Here is a 17,183-nt window from a genome sequence, read left to right as displayed (position 1 = left end):
TACATACATACATACATACATACATACATACATAAACAAACAAATCAGGGAAATGACTTGCTTCCAGAAAGGATGCCCAAATCTCTCAAGATTTTCAATGAAGAGATTGAACAATCATTTGTCTGAAATATTACACACTTCCTGCCTAAACAGGGGGCTGGACTAGAAGACCTCCAAAGTCCCTTTTCTGTTATTCTGAATAAAATGATCCAAACATTTAAATATGTTAAAGGGTTCAACAAGGTCCAGGAGGGAAGTGTTTTTAATAGGAAAGTGAAGACAAGTACAGGGGGACACAATCTGAAGTTAGTTGGGAGAAAGATCAGAAGCAACACGAGAAAATATTATTTGACTGAAAGAGTAGTAGATGCTTGGAACAAACTTCCAGCAGATGTGGTCAATCCACAGTCACTGAATGTAAACGTGCCTGCGATAAACATAGATCCATCCTAAGATAAAATACAGGAAATAGTATAAGGGCAGACTAGATGGACCAGGAGGCCTTTTTCTGCCGTTCAATCTTCTATGTTTCTAAAATAGAAAACAATCACCAAGTTTCATATCACTGAGGTCTTGTTCTCCCTGCTGTTTTAATCCCTTCTCATCCTGCCCCAAATGGCTCCGATGTAAAGAGCAAAAATTGCTTTTTTAAAAAAATAAAAAATTCTGATCCTTATAACAAAGCCGCCTCCCCCCTCCTCCCCCATCCCCCACCGCGATACCCCAAGCAAAAGTTTTGCAGAAGTCCTGCTAACCAATTAGCTCCCGTTGCATGCCAGATAAACTGGTCTTGGCAACCGGAGTTGAAATGCATACCGTAAAAGAGATTGGCGGGGAGGGGGATTTAATCTGCTTGCTGCCAAGTTGCCATCCGAGACCAAGAATGTTGCAAAAAAAAAAAATTATAAAAATTAAAATAAAAACGGCGAAGTCAGGAGGAATCTCTCCAGACATTTCTCGCAGCGTCGAGAATTATCGCAAGAGGAATTTTCACATTGCCGAAATTCAGAAGCAAACCTCATGCAGAAGAAAGAAAACAATGCAGAGAGTCCTCAATTTATGACCATTTGCTCAAAGTTACAACGGTGTTGGAAAAAGAGACCGTTCACACTTGTGACCGTTGCAGCCACTCCTGTGGCCATGTGATCAAAATTTGAATGGTTGACACAACTGACTTGTGTTTACCATGCCCGAGGTGCCTGTGTGTTTATTATTATTATTATTATTATTATTATTATTATTATTATTATTATTATTATTATTATTAATTAGATTTGTATGCCGCCCCTCTCCGTAGACTCATTGCAGCTCACAATAGTGATAAAAACAATACATAATGACAAATGTAATAATTAGAATCTAAAATAACAATTGTACATTTAAAAAATCTAAAAAGCAAGGAACCCCAATATAAAAAACATACATACAGTCATATCATGCACAAAAACTACATAGGCAGGGGGAGATGTCTCAGTTCCCCCAGGCTTGATAAGGAGCTTACGAAAGGCAAGGAGGGTGGGGGCAGTTCTAATCTCTGGAGGGAGCTCATTCCAGAGGGTCAGAGCCGCCACAGAGAAGACTCTTCCCCTGTGTCCCACCAGACAATATTGTTTATTTGACGGGACCCAGAGAAGACCAACTCTGTGGGACCTGACCGGCCGCTGGGATTCGTGCGGCAGAAGGCAGTCTCGCAGATATCCTGGTCCAGTGCCATGAAGGGCTTTATAGGTAATGACCAACACTGGTAGCCCCATGTAGAGAGCGTTACAGTAGTAGTTTGTGTGTGTGTGTGTGTGTGTGTGTGTGTGTGTGTGTGTGTATGTCACATGGTCCCCTTTTGTGACCTTCCATGGGGAAGTCAGATTCACTTAACAACGGTGGCAAGAAATGTCGTAAAACGTAGGAAAAGTTCACAATCTTTGTCACGCTTAGCAACCAAAATTTTGAGCTTAAAAGTGGCTGGTATAGCTGTTGTATTTGCTCATTTGTGATCTAATCCAATCCAAATATAGAGTCAAAAACCCCACACCCACATCTAAGACTCCTGGAGTCACCAGTGTGTAATGGGATAGCTATATATCTACATTTTTTAAATAAATAAATTAAATGTTTTGGAAAACTTAAGCCAGTGAATTGAGCATGGGCTTCCAATTTTTGGAGAGAGTGCCGAAGGGGTCAGTTGGCTGATAGACTAGAATGCAGAAGGTAGTCTAGGTTGTTTCAAAGTTATAAGACACATCCTGCCCCAAAAGACACAAGATTTGAAGTTATACTCTGGTGTCTACTTGGTTTCATGTTCACATTTGGGATGGTTTGGCAACCAGTCTTTCTTTCTTTCTTTCTTTCTTTCTTTCTTTCTTTCTTTCTTTCTTTCTTTCTTTCTTTCTTTCTTTCTTTTTCCCCCCTTCTTTCCTTCTCTCCTTCTTTCCTTTTTCTTCCTTCTTCCTTTTTCCCTCCCTTCCTTCCTCTTCCTTCCTGTCTTTTGCCATCCATCTCGAAACAAAGCGACTCTGGGTGGCGTTATAACTGTTTGTGGCATCCCATCATCACTTGGTTCTGATTTACGATATATGGTGCTTTTGGCTTCATGATAGATAGATAGATAGATAGATAGATAGATAGAGAGAGAGAGAGAGAGAGAGAGAGAGACAGACAGACAGACAGACAGACAGACAGACAGACAGACAGGCTGGATGGATAGATAGATAGATAGACTGGATGGATGAATAGATAGATAGATAGATAGAGAGAGAGAGAGAGAGAGAGAGAGAGACAGACAGACAGACAGACAGACTGGATGGATAGATAGATAGATAGACTGGATGGATGAATAGATAGATAGATAGATAGATAGATAGACAGACAGACAGACAGACAGACAGACAGACAGACAGACAGACAGACAGACTGGATAGATAGATAGATAGATAGATAGATAGATAGATAGATAGATAGATAGATAGATAGATAGATAGATAGATAGACTGGATGGATGAATAGATAGATATATAGATATATAGATAGATAGATAGATAGATAGATAGATAGATAGATATAGATAGATAGATAGATAGATAGATAGATAGATAGAGATAGATAGACAGACAGACTGGATGGATAGATAGATAGATAGATAGACTGGATGGATAGATAGATAGATAAAATGTATATTTGCTGGAAGCTGATGTTTACATCACGAGTCAGGCCTACACAGGGCCCACACAGCCTTAAGAGCCATGTACGTATCTGTCATCGTAAGCATTCAATGCCGTAACATTTTTGTCCTGGTCCCTCTTTCAGAAATCCTTTTGGTGTCCTTTGTTTCTCTCTCTCTCTCTCTCTCCGCAGGTCATCAAAGCGGGAGTGGAGACCACCTGTAAATGCCACGGGGTTTCCGGCTCGTGTACCGTCCGGACGTGTTGGCGCCAGCTCTCCCCGTTCCACGAGATCGGCAAGCAGCTCAAGCAGAAGTACGAGACGGCCCTCAAAGTGGTCAGCACCACCAACGAGGCCACGGGGGAAGGCGACATCTCCCCGCCCAAGAAGTCCATCCTGGGACACGGAGACCAGATCCCCAGAACTACAGATCTGGTTTACCTGGACGACTCCCCCAGCTTTTGCTTGCACAGCCGGTTCTCCTCGGGGACGTCCGGGCGGAAATGTTACAAGGACAAAAACTGCGACAGCATCTGCTGCGGCCGGGGACACAACATCCAGAGCCGCGTGGTCACTCGGCCGTGCCAGTGCCAGGTCCGCTGGTGCTGTTACGTGGAGTGCAAGCAGTGTACGCAGAGGGAGGAGGTTTACACGTGCAAGGACTGAAGGAGCTGCCTCCGACGAGCCTCCCACAACTTCGGACATGGAACCTCCTCACGCCTTTTTCTTCAAGACAGAAACCCCCCACCCCAAAATCGAAATTCGGGGATGTCCGGCCGAGATAGCCAAGCGCAACCCTGATGCGATGGAAGCACTTTTGAGGGGGTTCCGTGCCTTGCTGACCCCAGCCTCTTTCTCCGCAAAGAGAGGTTATGGATGCCAGCAGCACCAATGGAAGACATCCCCCTTCCGATATCCAAGATGACGGCTTGGAGACCGAGAAGCGATTTTTCCCTTGTGGGAAAAGCTGGATTGTCCACCTTTGTGTCGCCCTCTGAGAACTCTCTTGGACCTGGATTCGTTTCCACTTTGTTTTGAAGGACAACCACCACAATCTCCCAAAGACCTTCAACTGCAGAAGACGTTCTAAGGAGAAAGAAGGTTCTAGAACAGTGATGGCGAACCTATGGCACAGGTGCCAGAGGTGGCACGTGGAGCCATATCTGCTGGCACGCGAGCTGTTGCCATAGCTCAGCTCCAATGTGCATGTGTGTGCCAGCCAGCTGATTTTTGGCTTGCACAGAGGCCCTGGGAGGGCGTTTTTGGCTTCCAGAGAGCCCCCAGGGGGATGGAGGGCATTTTTACCCTCCTTCGGCTCTAGGGAAGTCTTTGGAGCTCGGGGAGGGCAAAACACGAGCCTACTGAGCCCATCAGAAGTTGGGAAACAGGCCATTTTTGGCCTCCAGAGGGCCTCCAGGAGGCAGGGTAAGCTGTTTTCACCCTCCCTAAGCTTTGAATTATGGGTGTGGGCACTCACACATGCGCGACAGCACACGCACATGTTCTTTTGGCACCCGAGGGGAAAAAGGTTCACCATCACTGCCCTAGAAGGATTTTAAAAAAAATTTTTTAAAAAGAAAAGTAATTTATGGAGCTTCCGGGCTCCAGAGAGCCCAAATCAGAAACCACGTCCCGTTAGCTGGAGAAGTCACTACACAGAGACAATTCGTCAGCGTTCCTTCTAACAGCTTGTTGTAGCAGATGTCGAAGATGTCATGAGGTTTCTTCCTTCGTTTTTAAATTTTATTCTTATCCCCACCCCCTCCCCCGGTGTGCCTGCCGCCTCTCTTCCTTTGCTCTCCACTTGGTGAATTTGGGAAACCACTAGCGGCCAAAAGCACCTGCAATCTTCTCCGCCGGCATTTTGACGTCTCGGGGTCAAAATAGGACTTGGCTTTTGTTTGTTTGTCCTGCCCTGATTTCTCTTCTTCTTATGACCTCAAGTTGGCAAACCGAGGCCTCCTCAAAACCAGCGTGACGTTCTGGCTGGGAATGCCATTTTGGCCTCTTCGGAAGAAGACGGAGAAAACGCAACGATGATCCGGCCTTCGTTTTGTTTTTCCCCCCCACAGTCTGGATCGCACGCCTGCGTCCAAGAATGTGTGTCTCCCGAGGATCGCATTTCACCCGCCTTCCTCTGCGCAGAATTAAGAGCCTGCTTTTTTTTTTTTTTTAATTACTTAAACCACTAAAAAGCTGCACAAGCACACGATTCTTGTTCCTGTAAATCAGAAGGGGAAAAATATATATATACAGTGGTACCTCTACTTACGAATGCCTCTACTTACAAACTTTTCTAGATAAGAACCGGGTGTTCAAGATTTTTTTGGCCTCTTCTCCAGAACCATTTTCCACTTACAAACGTGAGCCTCTGAAACTGTGACCGGAAAAGGCAGGGAGAAGCCTCTGTGGGGCCTCTCTAGGAATCTCCGGGGGGGGGGGGGGGGGGGCAGGGCCGAAAAAGGCAGGGAGAAGCCTCTGTGGGCCCTCTCTTGGAAACTCCTGGGAGGAAACAGGGCTGGAAAAGGTAAGGAGAAGCCTCCTTGGGGCCTTTCTAGGAATCTCCTGGGAGGAAACAGGCAGGGAGAAGCCTCCGTGGGGCCTCTCTAGGAATCTCCTGGAAGGCAAAAGGGCCAATAAAGGCAGGGAGAAACCTCTGTGGGACCTCTCTAGGAATCTCCTGGGAGGAAACAGAGCTAGAAAAGGCAGGGAGAAGCCTACGTGGGGCCTCTTTAGGAATCTCCCGGGAGGAAACAGGGCCTCCACCCTCCCTGTGGTTCCCCCAATCACACGCATTATGTGTTTTTACATTGATTCCTATGGGAAAAATGGCTTCTTCTTACAAACTTTTCTACTTAAGAACCTGGTCACGGAACGAATTAAGTTCGTAAGTAGAGGTACCACTGTATAGGGAGAAATATCAAAATGGCAGACTAGGTCACTAGTACAGGTAGTTCTTGACTAACAGCGGTTTGGTGCCATTCAAAGTTAACAATGGCACTATAAAACATTTCTCACACTTATGACTGTTGCTGCCTGCCCATTGTCACGTGATCAAAATTTGGGTGCTTGGCAAGTGATTCACATTTATGACGGAATCCCCTTTGGTGACCTTCTGCCTAGCAAAGTCAATGGGGAAGCCAGATTCGTTTAAACAACCGTATTGTCAACTTAACAACAGCAGCAATTCACTTAACAACGGTCCTAACGTGGGGCAAAAACTCCCTTAACAACTGTCTCACTTAACCACATGAATTTTGGGTTCAGTTGTTGTCGTTAAGTTGTGGACTACCAGTACAGATGTGATGGTCAGCACATTGTATGCCCGACTGCTGTGAGAACTGGGTGAATATTACAAAATACGCAACTATTTATTTATATACTTTTTTTTTTTGCTTCAAAATGGGATTTGGATGAACAGCTGATAAATTCCTGGGCGAATCATCCATGCGTGACGGACGGTGATTTTAAAACTGGTCCAAGAGTTGCATTTCTTTCTTTTTTCTTTCTTTCTTTTTTGTTCTGGGGAATTGCAATTTGACCCGCTGGAAGAGCAGAGCAGAAACCTTAGAACATAGAATAACAGAGTGGGAAGGGACCTTGAAGGTCATCTACTCTGACCCCCACTCCAGCCTTCCTTGCACGTTCTCATCTGGGGAAATCATCCCTGCTCTCATGCCCAATTTTGAACAAAATAACGGCGATAATAATAATATTATTATTAATAATAATAATAAAAAGCGGCAACCGCCTCTTTCAAAGCAGGAGTGGATGAATTTGGAGGTGATAGTTCTCCAGGGATATAAAGAAGGAGATGGTGGCCTGGTTTGAAAACTGGTGTAATGGTCCCGAGATGGCGTGGTCCATTTTATGGATCCGAGGAGTGACCGAAACATGGAAGATAGCTCCTGACTTTGAGACGTTGCTTGTTAACTGGTATGGAATATCTATGAACTGGTCTCAGGTTTGACGATGGTCTGTTTAAGACCATTCCTGAAGCTACGGGCCCAAGATTCTCCTTCCCCTACCGACCACCTCTGTAGCTCCGTTGCAACAAATTGGGAAAAACCAAACGAAGACTGCCTTAAAAAGACTCTTTTCATTATGTCAAGGGTGGGATATGAATCTGTCTGGGTATATTCCAGTGCCTGGATCTAAATATTGAACGTTTATTTATTAAGCTTTTCAGAAGTTTGTATGGTTTCCATGTGGTATTATGAAACTGGGCCTCATCTCGTATGAGTGTGTAAGCACTCGTTCCTTCCTTCCCTTCTCTTCTCTTCTTTCCTTCCTTCCTTCCTTCTCCTTCTTCTCCTTCTTCTCCTTCTTCTCCTTCTTCTCCTTCTTCTCCTTCTTCTCCTTCTTCTCCTTCTTCTCCTTCTTCTCCTTCTTCTCCTTCTTCTCCTTCTTCTCCTTCTTCTCCTTCTTCTCCTTCTTCTCCTTCTTCTCCTTCTTCTCCTTCTTCTCCTTCTTCTCCTTCTTCTCCTTCTCCTCCTTCTCCTCCTCCTCCTCCTCCTCCTTCTCCTCCTTCTCCTCCTTCTCCTCCTTCTCCTCCTTCTCCTCCTTCTCCTCCTTCTCCTCCTTCTCCTCCTTCTTCTCCTTCTTCTCCTTCTTCTCCTTCTTCTCCTTCTTCTCCTTCTTCTCCTTCTTCTCCTTCTTCTCCTTCTTCTCCTTCTTCTCCTTCTTCTCCTTCTTCTCCTTCTCCTCCTTCTCCTCCTTCTCCTCCTCCTCCTCCTCCTCCTTCTCTTCCTCTTCCTCTTCTTCTTCTTCTTTTCCTTCTTCTTCTTCCTCCTCCCCCTCCTCCTTTTTTGCACGCTGTTATTTCAACCCGAATTCCCAAAGGGGTCTTTAATCCCCCCCCACAACACTGTAAGACCTGACCTTTGAGCAAGCTGCAGCCTGATTTTTCTCCTTTCCCTTTTTGTCCCCCTTCTCCCCCCCCCTTTTTTTTTTAAAAAGAGAACTTTTTGATCAATGTTATTTGGAAAGGGGAGGTTTTCTGTCTGGACGTCTGGTTTTCATTTAGCTTAAGCCCAGCGGTGGGTCCTGTTTTTGAGAAGCGCACTTGCCGTTCCTTGCCGTTGGAACAGCTCGCCTCAAGAGGGGTTTTGTTTTGGGGAGGTTTGCGGGGGAAATGGGGAAGCGGGAAACTGGAGGTGGTGGGGTCTTTGAAATTGGCGATTCTTTTGAAGATGTTTCATTACCTAATTACGGTTGGCATTGCTGGTGTAGCCTAGTTGCTCCATGAAATGTTAGTCAGAAAACCCAAAGCTCAGACCACCTCCCCCAGGGCTTCTTCCCCTCTCCTCCTCCTCCTCCTCCTCCTTCTCCTCCCCCCCCACAAACACCTCTTCCTTTGACACTGATGATGTTTCGTAGTTGGGTCACAAGATGTCTGCAAGATAACCGCCAAGTCTAGAGAGCATCAAGGACCTTATTGCCTTCCTCTTCTTCCTCCTCCTCCTCCCCATCCTAATCTTCTTCCTCCTTCTCCTCTTCATAAACACTACTTCTTTGCAGCATTGATGATATTCCCTAGTTGGGTCTTTAAAGGTCTAGAAGAAAAGCAGCAATTTCAGGAAGCATTGACTCCACAGTTGTCTTCCTCCTCCTCCTCCTTCTCCTCCTTTTTCCCATCTTCAGTCTCCCTTGTAGCAATGATGGAGCTCCCAAGTTGGGTCATGAAACATCTTCAACAAAAGCCTCAAGTTTAGAGAAGGCCAAAGACCTCCCAGTTCAATCAAAATATTCTTTATTTCTGATAAATAAACTCTTTTTTTTTTGGAGCTATAGCTGTCATCTCTGGTGCAGAAGAAGTCCCCAATTCCCCTTTCCCCCTAGTGGGAGTATTCCTGGGCACTTGGCCAACCAGAAATATTAAAAAAAAAATGGGGAAATCCTTCCGTACATCGGGCTCTTCCGTCAGTTATTTAAAATTATTTAAAAATTATGGAATGGCAGCGACTTCATAAGCCATTTGCCCCCTGGCTGCTTCTCAACATTGGGAAACTTTGATACAGTTTATCTGCTTGATAAGGTGGGGAGTAATTTTTTCCCCTCTTGGTCACTAATATCTTAGATACCTGGTCAAAAGATAGCTTAAGGAAGAACTTGCAAGATCTTCAATGCTCGTGGAGTTTTTAGCAAATCTCAAGTTTTGGGGATGACTTTGATTTCTGAAGGCCCTGTCTGAAATACAGGTAGTCCTCACCTTAAATTTTCTTTAAGGACCGTTTGTAGTTGCCATGACACTGAAGTATATGCCGTGACCATTTTTCACAGGGATGACTTTTGAAGCATCCCGATACATGATGCTGGCAACTGACTCATCCTTACGACCGCTGCGTAATCACACGATCTTCTAGCAAGCAAAATCAAGGGGGAAGCCAGATTCGCTTAACAACTGGGTTACTAACTTAGCAACTGCAGTGATTCACTTAACAACTGTGGCAAGGAAAGTCATAAAAAGGGGGCAAAACTAACAAATGTCTCACTTAGCAACAGAAAAATTGGGGTCAATTGTTGTCGTACATTGTATTGTTTACATCCAGCCCAGTTAAGATCCTGGTTTAATCTGTTTTGGTCGTTCTGATGCCATTTCTACAAATTTTATGGATTAATCTTGTATTTAAGTTTCTAGCACAATCATAGTTTGGGATCTCCTTGTGAACTTGTTCAAAGGGCAAACAGGCCACCATCTCTTACCTTGGTCATTATCAGAGCTAGTTTGAGGGAAGTGAGTTACAGGAAGTTGAACCAGGGAGATGTTGGCTTTCTGTAACTTTATTTCCCTGACTTTCAATCTTGGCAACTTTCAAGATGGCTGGACTTCAACTCCCAGAATTCCTCAGCCAGCATGCTGGTTGTGGAATTCTGGGAGTTGAAGTCCACACGCTTTAAAATGGCTAATCCTGGAGTCCTTGCACCCTGAAACAAATAGGTCAAACAATTCATTTTTAAATTAGATTTTTACTTTCCCAAGCTTGGGGAGAAGCAGCCAAATTGCTGAAATTCACGTAACTTGCTAAACCTAGATCACTGAACATAGCTATTTCTGGTGTGGACCATAACCAGATTTGACCAGACAGGGTGAATTTGCACCAACAGCTAAACCAGCATGAAATTAACTACCATGTAAATATGTTAAAGTGCCAGGCCTTTAACCAATCCAGTTGAGCATGTTGTGTGAATCAAATTGAGGTCTCAGTGTCACTTGATCCCCTTTTGTGACAAGCATAGTCAACTTTCGGAAGCCAAATTCACTTAACGACCAGGTAACTACAATCACAGTAATTCACTTAACAACTATGACAAGACAGGCTGTTAAAATGGGGCAAAACTTCCTTAAGAACTTTTCTCACTTAGTCACAAATATTTGTGGCTGTAGATGTGATTATAATTTGAGGACTACCTGTATTGGAAGACAGTTGGCTGCGATGTTGAGCTATAGAGAAATCGTAAAATACTGTTTTTTCTTTTAATTTAAATAAATAAATAAATTGGGGCCGCAGAGAGTTAATTTCTGATGCAAACCCCGTGCAATGGTGACATGTGCTTGGTTTTAATTGTGTGACGAGTGTGACAAGTGCTAGAGGTTTGGCAATTCTCACAGATTGTACTGCACGCAAGTGTGCAAGAGGAGAGTTGGAGGTGTGAACGAACTACTGAACAGGGCTGGGTTGGGTTTTATATAGTTGTGCACGCACTGAAGCCAGAGTGTTTCTGTAAGTATTTTTTTTTTAAGTATTTATGTGAATTTTTAATGGAGATAGTATTGCTTTTCTGTTCTGTGTTGTAAATAATAAGGTTCCCCCCTCCCCTAACTGTGATTTTTGTTAAATATATCTATATCTATATATCTATGAATAGTATTGAGGCACATGCATTCAGCGTAAAAGCAAATAGTTCTCAACCTACAAACAACAGCGACAATTAATAATAATTTATTAGACTTGTATGCCGCCCCTCTCTGAAGATTTGGGGTGTCCTACAAGTCCAATACAAGTCAATTAAAAGTTGCAAAGGAATTTACGACCATTGCAATATCCCCAAATGATTAAAATTCAGACCGCTTTGGCAACTGGCTGGTATTTATGACGGTCACAGTGTCCAAAGGTCCAGTGATCCTCTTTTATGACCTTCTGGCAAGCAAGAGTCACTTAATGACTCCTTTTCTAACTTAGCAACCACAGTCGTGGCAGTGGTCATAAAACAGGACACACCTCACTGAACAAATGTCTCATTTAGCAGCAGAAATTTTGGGCCTGACTGGGGTCGCAACTTGCAAGTCGAGGACTACATGTCTAATCTGCAGGCTGTCAACGAAGGTGGGACTTTGAGATGCTTCTGAAGTTCCATCTCCAAAACCATAATCCACAATGAGGGCTTGTCTGGAACGCCAGAACCTCCATCCTCATTTAAATTGGAGAATTTATTGAGTAACCCACTTCGGTTATTCCATTTCTAAGTTGGTGATCCTCCAGCAAACCTTCAAACTGACGTTGCCTTCAAATTCTAACCCTCTCTTAAAGTTCTACCACCGTCTATGATTCAACCCAGCTTTCCATAACTCCATTGATAATCCGATCAAAGTGTATTGTTTTATGGTGGTACCTCTTATTTAAGAGCGTTCTTAAGTGCCTTAGATCCACAAACCAACAAAAAAAAAATGTCTCCAGACTTTGATCAGCTATTTTTGACTTTTCCCCCTCATCACGTCATTGTCCATTTCAAATGGTCACATTGGTTCATCCCTCAAGGGGAGAACAGCCACGATTTATATATACACTGCTCAAAAAAATTAAAGGGAACGCTCAAATAACACATCCTAGATCTGAATGAATGAAATATTCTCTTTGAATACTTTGTTCTGTACAAAGTTGAGTGTACACAACAGCATGTGAAGTTGGTTGTCAACCAGTGTTGCTTCCTAAGTGGACAGTTTGATTTCACAGAGGCTTCATTTACTTGGAGTTATATTGTGTTCTTTAAGTGTTTCCTTTATTTTTTTGAGCAGTATATATATATATAAATGTGTAGCTGCATACTATATCTGGATCAGAAGTGCGTGTGTGTGTATGTTTGTATGTGTGGGGTTTTTTTTGTAAATGACCTAACTTTGTGGTTGCTTCGCAAAGGTTTTGGATGAGAAGAACACATAGAACTGTCCTCATCTACTCCTGAAGTAGCTAACAAGAGAGTGAAAAGTGTGAGTTAGCATGAATGTCTAATGCTGGGGTCTCCAACCTTGGCCAACTTTTTAAAGACTTGTGGACTTCAACTCCCAGAATTCCTCAGCCCTGCTTTCTGGAGATTAACACTCCATTGCTTCCGCTGGCTGAGGAATTCTGGGAGTTGAAGTCCACAAGTCTTAAAATGGCCAAGGTTGGAGACTCCTGGTCTAATGTGTGCAATAAATCCTAAACCTCTATTGGCCAGATATAGAACATAGAATTCCAGGCCTAGAAGGGACCTTGGAGTTCTTTTAGTCCAAACCTTTCTGCTCAAGACAGTAGACCATTTACCATCCCAGTTAAATAGTTGTCCAGTTTGGTTTCTGTTTTAAACCTCCAATGAGGGTGAACCCTCAAATTTAGGAGGCCAGCTGATATATATATTATGGTCCATATGTCTATCATGGTCCACCTGTCTCCCAGGTAAGCTTATTGTGACTCCACAGCACCAACCTTAAGAAGGATTAGACTTAAGTCACCTTGATAACTTCAGTATGAAGTCACTTCATGCCTACAGCAGGACTAGAACTCAGAACATAGAAGGATAAGAGTTGGAAGGGACCTTAGAGGTCTTCTAGTCCTCATGGTCTCTTGGCTTCTAAAGCAGTGCCTTTAACCACTATACCACACCGATGTAGGTTTCACAAGATGTGGAACCCATTTCTTTTTGATAATGTTGCCTTTTAGAGCATTGAGACTCCAAGATACCCCAATGTAAGGAACAGACTTGGATGACTGAGAATCTCCATAGATTTCTCCCTAACAATTTTCACTGGAACACCATTTGCCTTATTTAATGCTCAGTTCAATACTTTCTCCAACTTGGAGCCTACAGGATTTCTAGGCTACTTTTCCATAGCCAGCTTGTAGGATTCTGTAAATTTCGAGTATTTAAAGAGCTTCGTTTTGTTTTCGTTTTTTGCTATTCCTTCTTCTTTTTCCCCTCCCAAAAATTGTATCGGGGGCTTGCTCACTTTTATTGGTCATTTACCCCAAATCTTGTCAAAGCGCCGTGAATGTGGACTTGGAAATGGGTTGCACACACTTGGGAATGGGGTTCCCCCTGAGGAACCAACATGTGAAGGATTGGTAGTATTTTATCATCCGCGAAATTTTGGGGGTGTTTAATGCTTTGTAAGGTAGCCTAAATTATTTTCTCTCTCTACCTCATATGTACAGCTTGTAGGTATGAATTGGATTCTTGAGTGACTGTGGAGAATGTATTTAAGTTATTTAACAACTTGGTATAACAATGGAGAACAAAGGAGACAATAAATGTATTTTAAATTATACATTTGTGGAGTTTGTGTTCTTACGCGGCTGAGCTGGGATCATTTTTTTATAACCTAAGCAGTGGTGGCTCCTACGGGAATGGTCAGGTACGCAGTACCTGTAGCAAAAATTTGACCCCCCCCCCCTTTCCCCCCCTTCTGGGCTCTGGGTATGTTTTTCCTATCGCAGTAAATCAGGTTGAATGTGTATAATTTTAGTAGAACTGTGCATGCATGTGTGTATATACACTTTGTATAATAATAATAATTAATAATAATTTATTAGATTTGTATGCTGCCCCTCTCCAAGGATTCGGAGCAGCTCACAACAACATAAACAGTGTACAAATCCAATTTTTAAAAATATAATTTAAAATGCTTATAATAAAATAAAATAATCACACAATCCAATCAAACCATACACCAACCTTAACAATTGGGGTGTGTGTTAATTTCCCCATGCCTGGCGGCAAAGATGAGTTTTTAATAACTTATGAAAGGCGTGGAGGGTGGGGGCGGTCCTAATCTCTGGGGGGAGTTGGTTCCAGAGGGCTGGGGCCGCCACAGAGAAGACTCTTCCCCTGGGTCCCGCCTGACGACATTGTTTAGTCAACGGGGCCTGGAGAAGGCTAACTCTGTGGGACCTAATCAGCCGCTGGGATTTGTGCGGCAGAAGGCGGTCTCGGAGGTATTCTGGTCCGATGCCATGTAGGGCTTATATAATCAGGATAGGGGGGAGGCGACACAGTGGGGTAGCGAAAATGGAGCTCCACCCCAGAACACCCAATTTGCACTGAAAGATATTGAAACAAAATGCATAAGCCACGCCCACAGTGTGGTAGTAAAAATGTTGGTAGCCCATCACTGAACTTAAGGAAACTTTGCCCAGAAAGGGGGAAAAAAAGTATGCTCAATTTCTAAAACAATGCTTCTCAACTTGAAGATGGGTGGACTTCAATTCCCAGAATTCCTCAGGCAGCCGGGCGGGGGGATTCTGGGAATTGAAGTCCACCCATTTTCAGGCTGCCAAGGTTGAGAAAAAATTGTTCTAGGCAATTGAAGAAAGATAACTTTGTTTTGGGTTTTTGTTCTAAATAGAAGGTTGACCAACGATGGGATATTTAAGGTTGACCCATCATGAATATCGGAAGATATTGGTGGGTCTGCTTAAATAGAGTAGTCTGTTAGATCCAGGAGTCTCCAACCTTGGCAACTTTACGCTGGGAGGACTTTGACTCCCAGAATCCCCGAGTCAAGGCTGGCTTAAGGTTGCCAAAGACTGGAGACCCCTATGTTGGAGCGTACACATTCTTTAGACCTGTGATGGTGAACCTATGGTACGTGTGCCACAGGAGGCATGCGGAGACACTTCAGCTCCAGCATGTACGCGCTCTCTAGCCAGCTGATTTTCAGCCTTGGGAAAGGCCGTTTCGTCCTCCGGACGCTTCAAGGAAGCTTCCCTGAATCCCCGGAGGTTAAAAAATCCCCCAACAGACAAACCGGAAGTTTGGAAAAATTCACTTCCGGTTTGCTGTTGTGCTGTCCTTTGCCCTCTGGAGGGTTCAGGGAAGCTGCCTGAGTGCAAAAAACGGCACAATGGGCAAACCGGAAGTGTGTTTTCCGAACTTCCGGTTTGCCCGTTGGATTGTTTTTCGTACTCCAGAGTTCAGGCAGCTTCCGTGAATCCTCTGGAGTCCAAAAAACAGCACAATGGACAAACCGGAAGTCCCTTTTTGTGAACTCCCGGTTTTCCCATTTGGCTGTTTTTTCACCATCCTAGGCTTCATGGGCATGTACAGGGGCAGTGCAGGTGTGTGTATTTGTGTGTATGCAAGGGGGAAGGAAAGGGTTGTGGGCACATGCACGTATGCTAGCACACCCACACACGCTCCTTTTGGCACGCAAACCAAAAAAGGCTCACCATCATTGTCCTATACCATTCCAGGCAAATGGCTGTCCAATGTCTTCTTAACAAAACCTCCAATGTTGGAGCGCCCACAACTTCTGGAGGCAAGTCGTTCCACTGGTTAATTGTTTTTTACTGTCCATTTAAGTTTCCCCTTGAATTTTGGAGAATAGTGATCAAGGAAATGGATCCCCTCCCTTATGAAACCAGGTTGCAATGCCTCGGTCTCTTCAGCCTTGAGAGACAGGGCTGAAGGGGTGACTTGATCGAAGGGTATAAAATCATGCATGGGATAGAAAAGGTGGATAGAGAAAAAATATTTTATCTATCACACAATACTAGGACAAGGGGGCCCTCCCTAAAGCTCATAGGTCAGAAAGTGAGGACAAATCAAGGGAAATATTTCTTCACCCAGAGGGTCCTTGGTTGATGAAATTCCCTTCCAGAAGAGGTCGTGACAGCTGTCAGCCTGGAGAGCTTCAAGGCAGGATTAGACAGATTCAAGGATGCCAAGTGTATCATAGGTGGTTATTGAAACGGATGTCCATGAGCCGCCTCTATGTTGGTGGAGGCAGGCAGGATTCCCTCAGGTCTCATTTGTTGGAGGTCGAGGGAAAGGGAGGGTCTTGCCTTCTCTTTCTGCTCAAGATCCCCATGGAAAATTGGTGGGCCACTGTGGGCCACAGAATGCAGGACTTGATGGGCTTTGGCCCCATTCAGCAGGGCTCTTCTGAGGTTCTTATGTTCTTAAAGGAATTGAAGTTCTGCTCCAACACATTTCAGCTCAGCTCAGTTTTTGCTGCCTTATTTTCCCCCCTTCCTTCCTTCTCCTACCGTGTGTCTGCTTCTCCTTCATGAGATCCTGGGCCGACTTTAGTCTCCAAACAAAGAAGCATATTGACGGCCGCACAGTCTTTCCACCCAACGCATCACCCTCTCAAGGAAGCCAGCTCCTCCTAAGGTGGACCTGAAACGACGTCAGTTTGGGCTTCGACCAAATCCTGGCTGGCACTGGACATAGCAGAATGACAGTTTTGTCTCCTGCCCACCCACCCACCTACGAGGGGGCTGTTTACACACCGCCTGGTGGTCAAGAACCAATGAAGGTGTGTGTTGCCACCACTTCGATCTCTGCAAAAAAGTCTCTGTCGTTGGAAACAGTCTCAAGGGCCAGGATGCCCGAGGCTTGTGTCTATCATCAAAGGAATTGTCACCTCACCGTTTAGCCAAACAAGTGAAGTCATCCACTTTCAGAAAGTTATTTCCTATCCTGACGGTGGAAAGTATAATGAGTGCAGTTTGCCCTCTTGCCAATCTCCTACTACCCTTCAAAACTGGACTGGCTCCTTTCCTGCCAAGTGGAAAAATCCAATCCTTGAAGCAAGTTGTTTTTTTTAAAACCAGCCTGTAGGTGCCTTCTCACCGCATCGTAAATGAGCTTAAATGAATTCTACGCTGTTGTTTTCCTTGGCGAACACCAAAGTGTGTGTGGGGGGGGGGGGAGCCCACCCCACCTTGTTCTTCCATCGAGAGGACCTCATAATTTGGAATTAACGCCAGCTGTGGATGAAGACGTAGGAAGCAGTAACTTCCCACCGTCTTCAACAAAACAAACCT

General features: G+C 44.3%; 1 protein-coding gene across 1 annotated transcript in view; it reads left to right on the top strand.

Annotated features, from left to right (window-relative positions):
- WNT9A (Wnt family member 9A) overlaps positions 1-3,832 on the top strand; it is a 43,435-nt gene extending 39,603 nt beyond the window's left edge. The window contains exon 4 of the mRNA XM_070726233.1: positions 3,349-3,832. Coding sequence (XP_070582334.1) covers positions 3,349-3,822 — 474 coding nt within the window. The 3' untranslated portion in view covers positions 3,823-3,832. The remainder of the gene's footprint in view (positions 1-3,348) is intronic.
- The last annotated feature ends 13,351 nt before the right edge of the window (positions 3,833-17,183 follow it).

Source organism: Erythrolamprus reginae, chromosome Z (assembly GCF_031021105.1).
Source record: "Erythrolamprus reginae isolate rEryReg1 chromosome Z, rEryReg1.hap1, whole genome shotgun sequence".
NCBI classification, from domain to species: Eukaryota; Metazoa; Chordata; class Lepidosauria; order Squamata; family Dipsadidae; genus Erythrolamprus; species Erythrolamprus reginae.
Note: the sequence above shows the minus strand (reverse complement) of the source record. Positions and strands in the feature narration are given on the sequence as shown.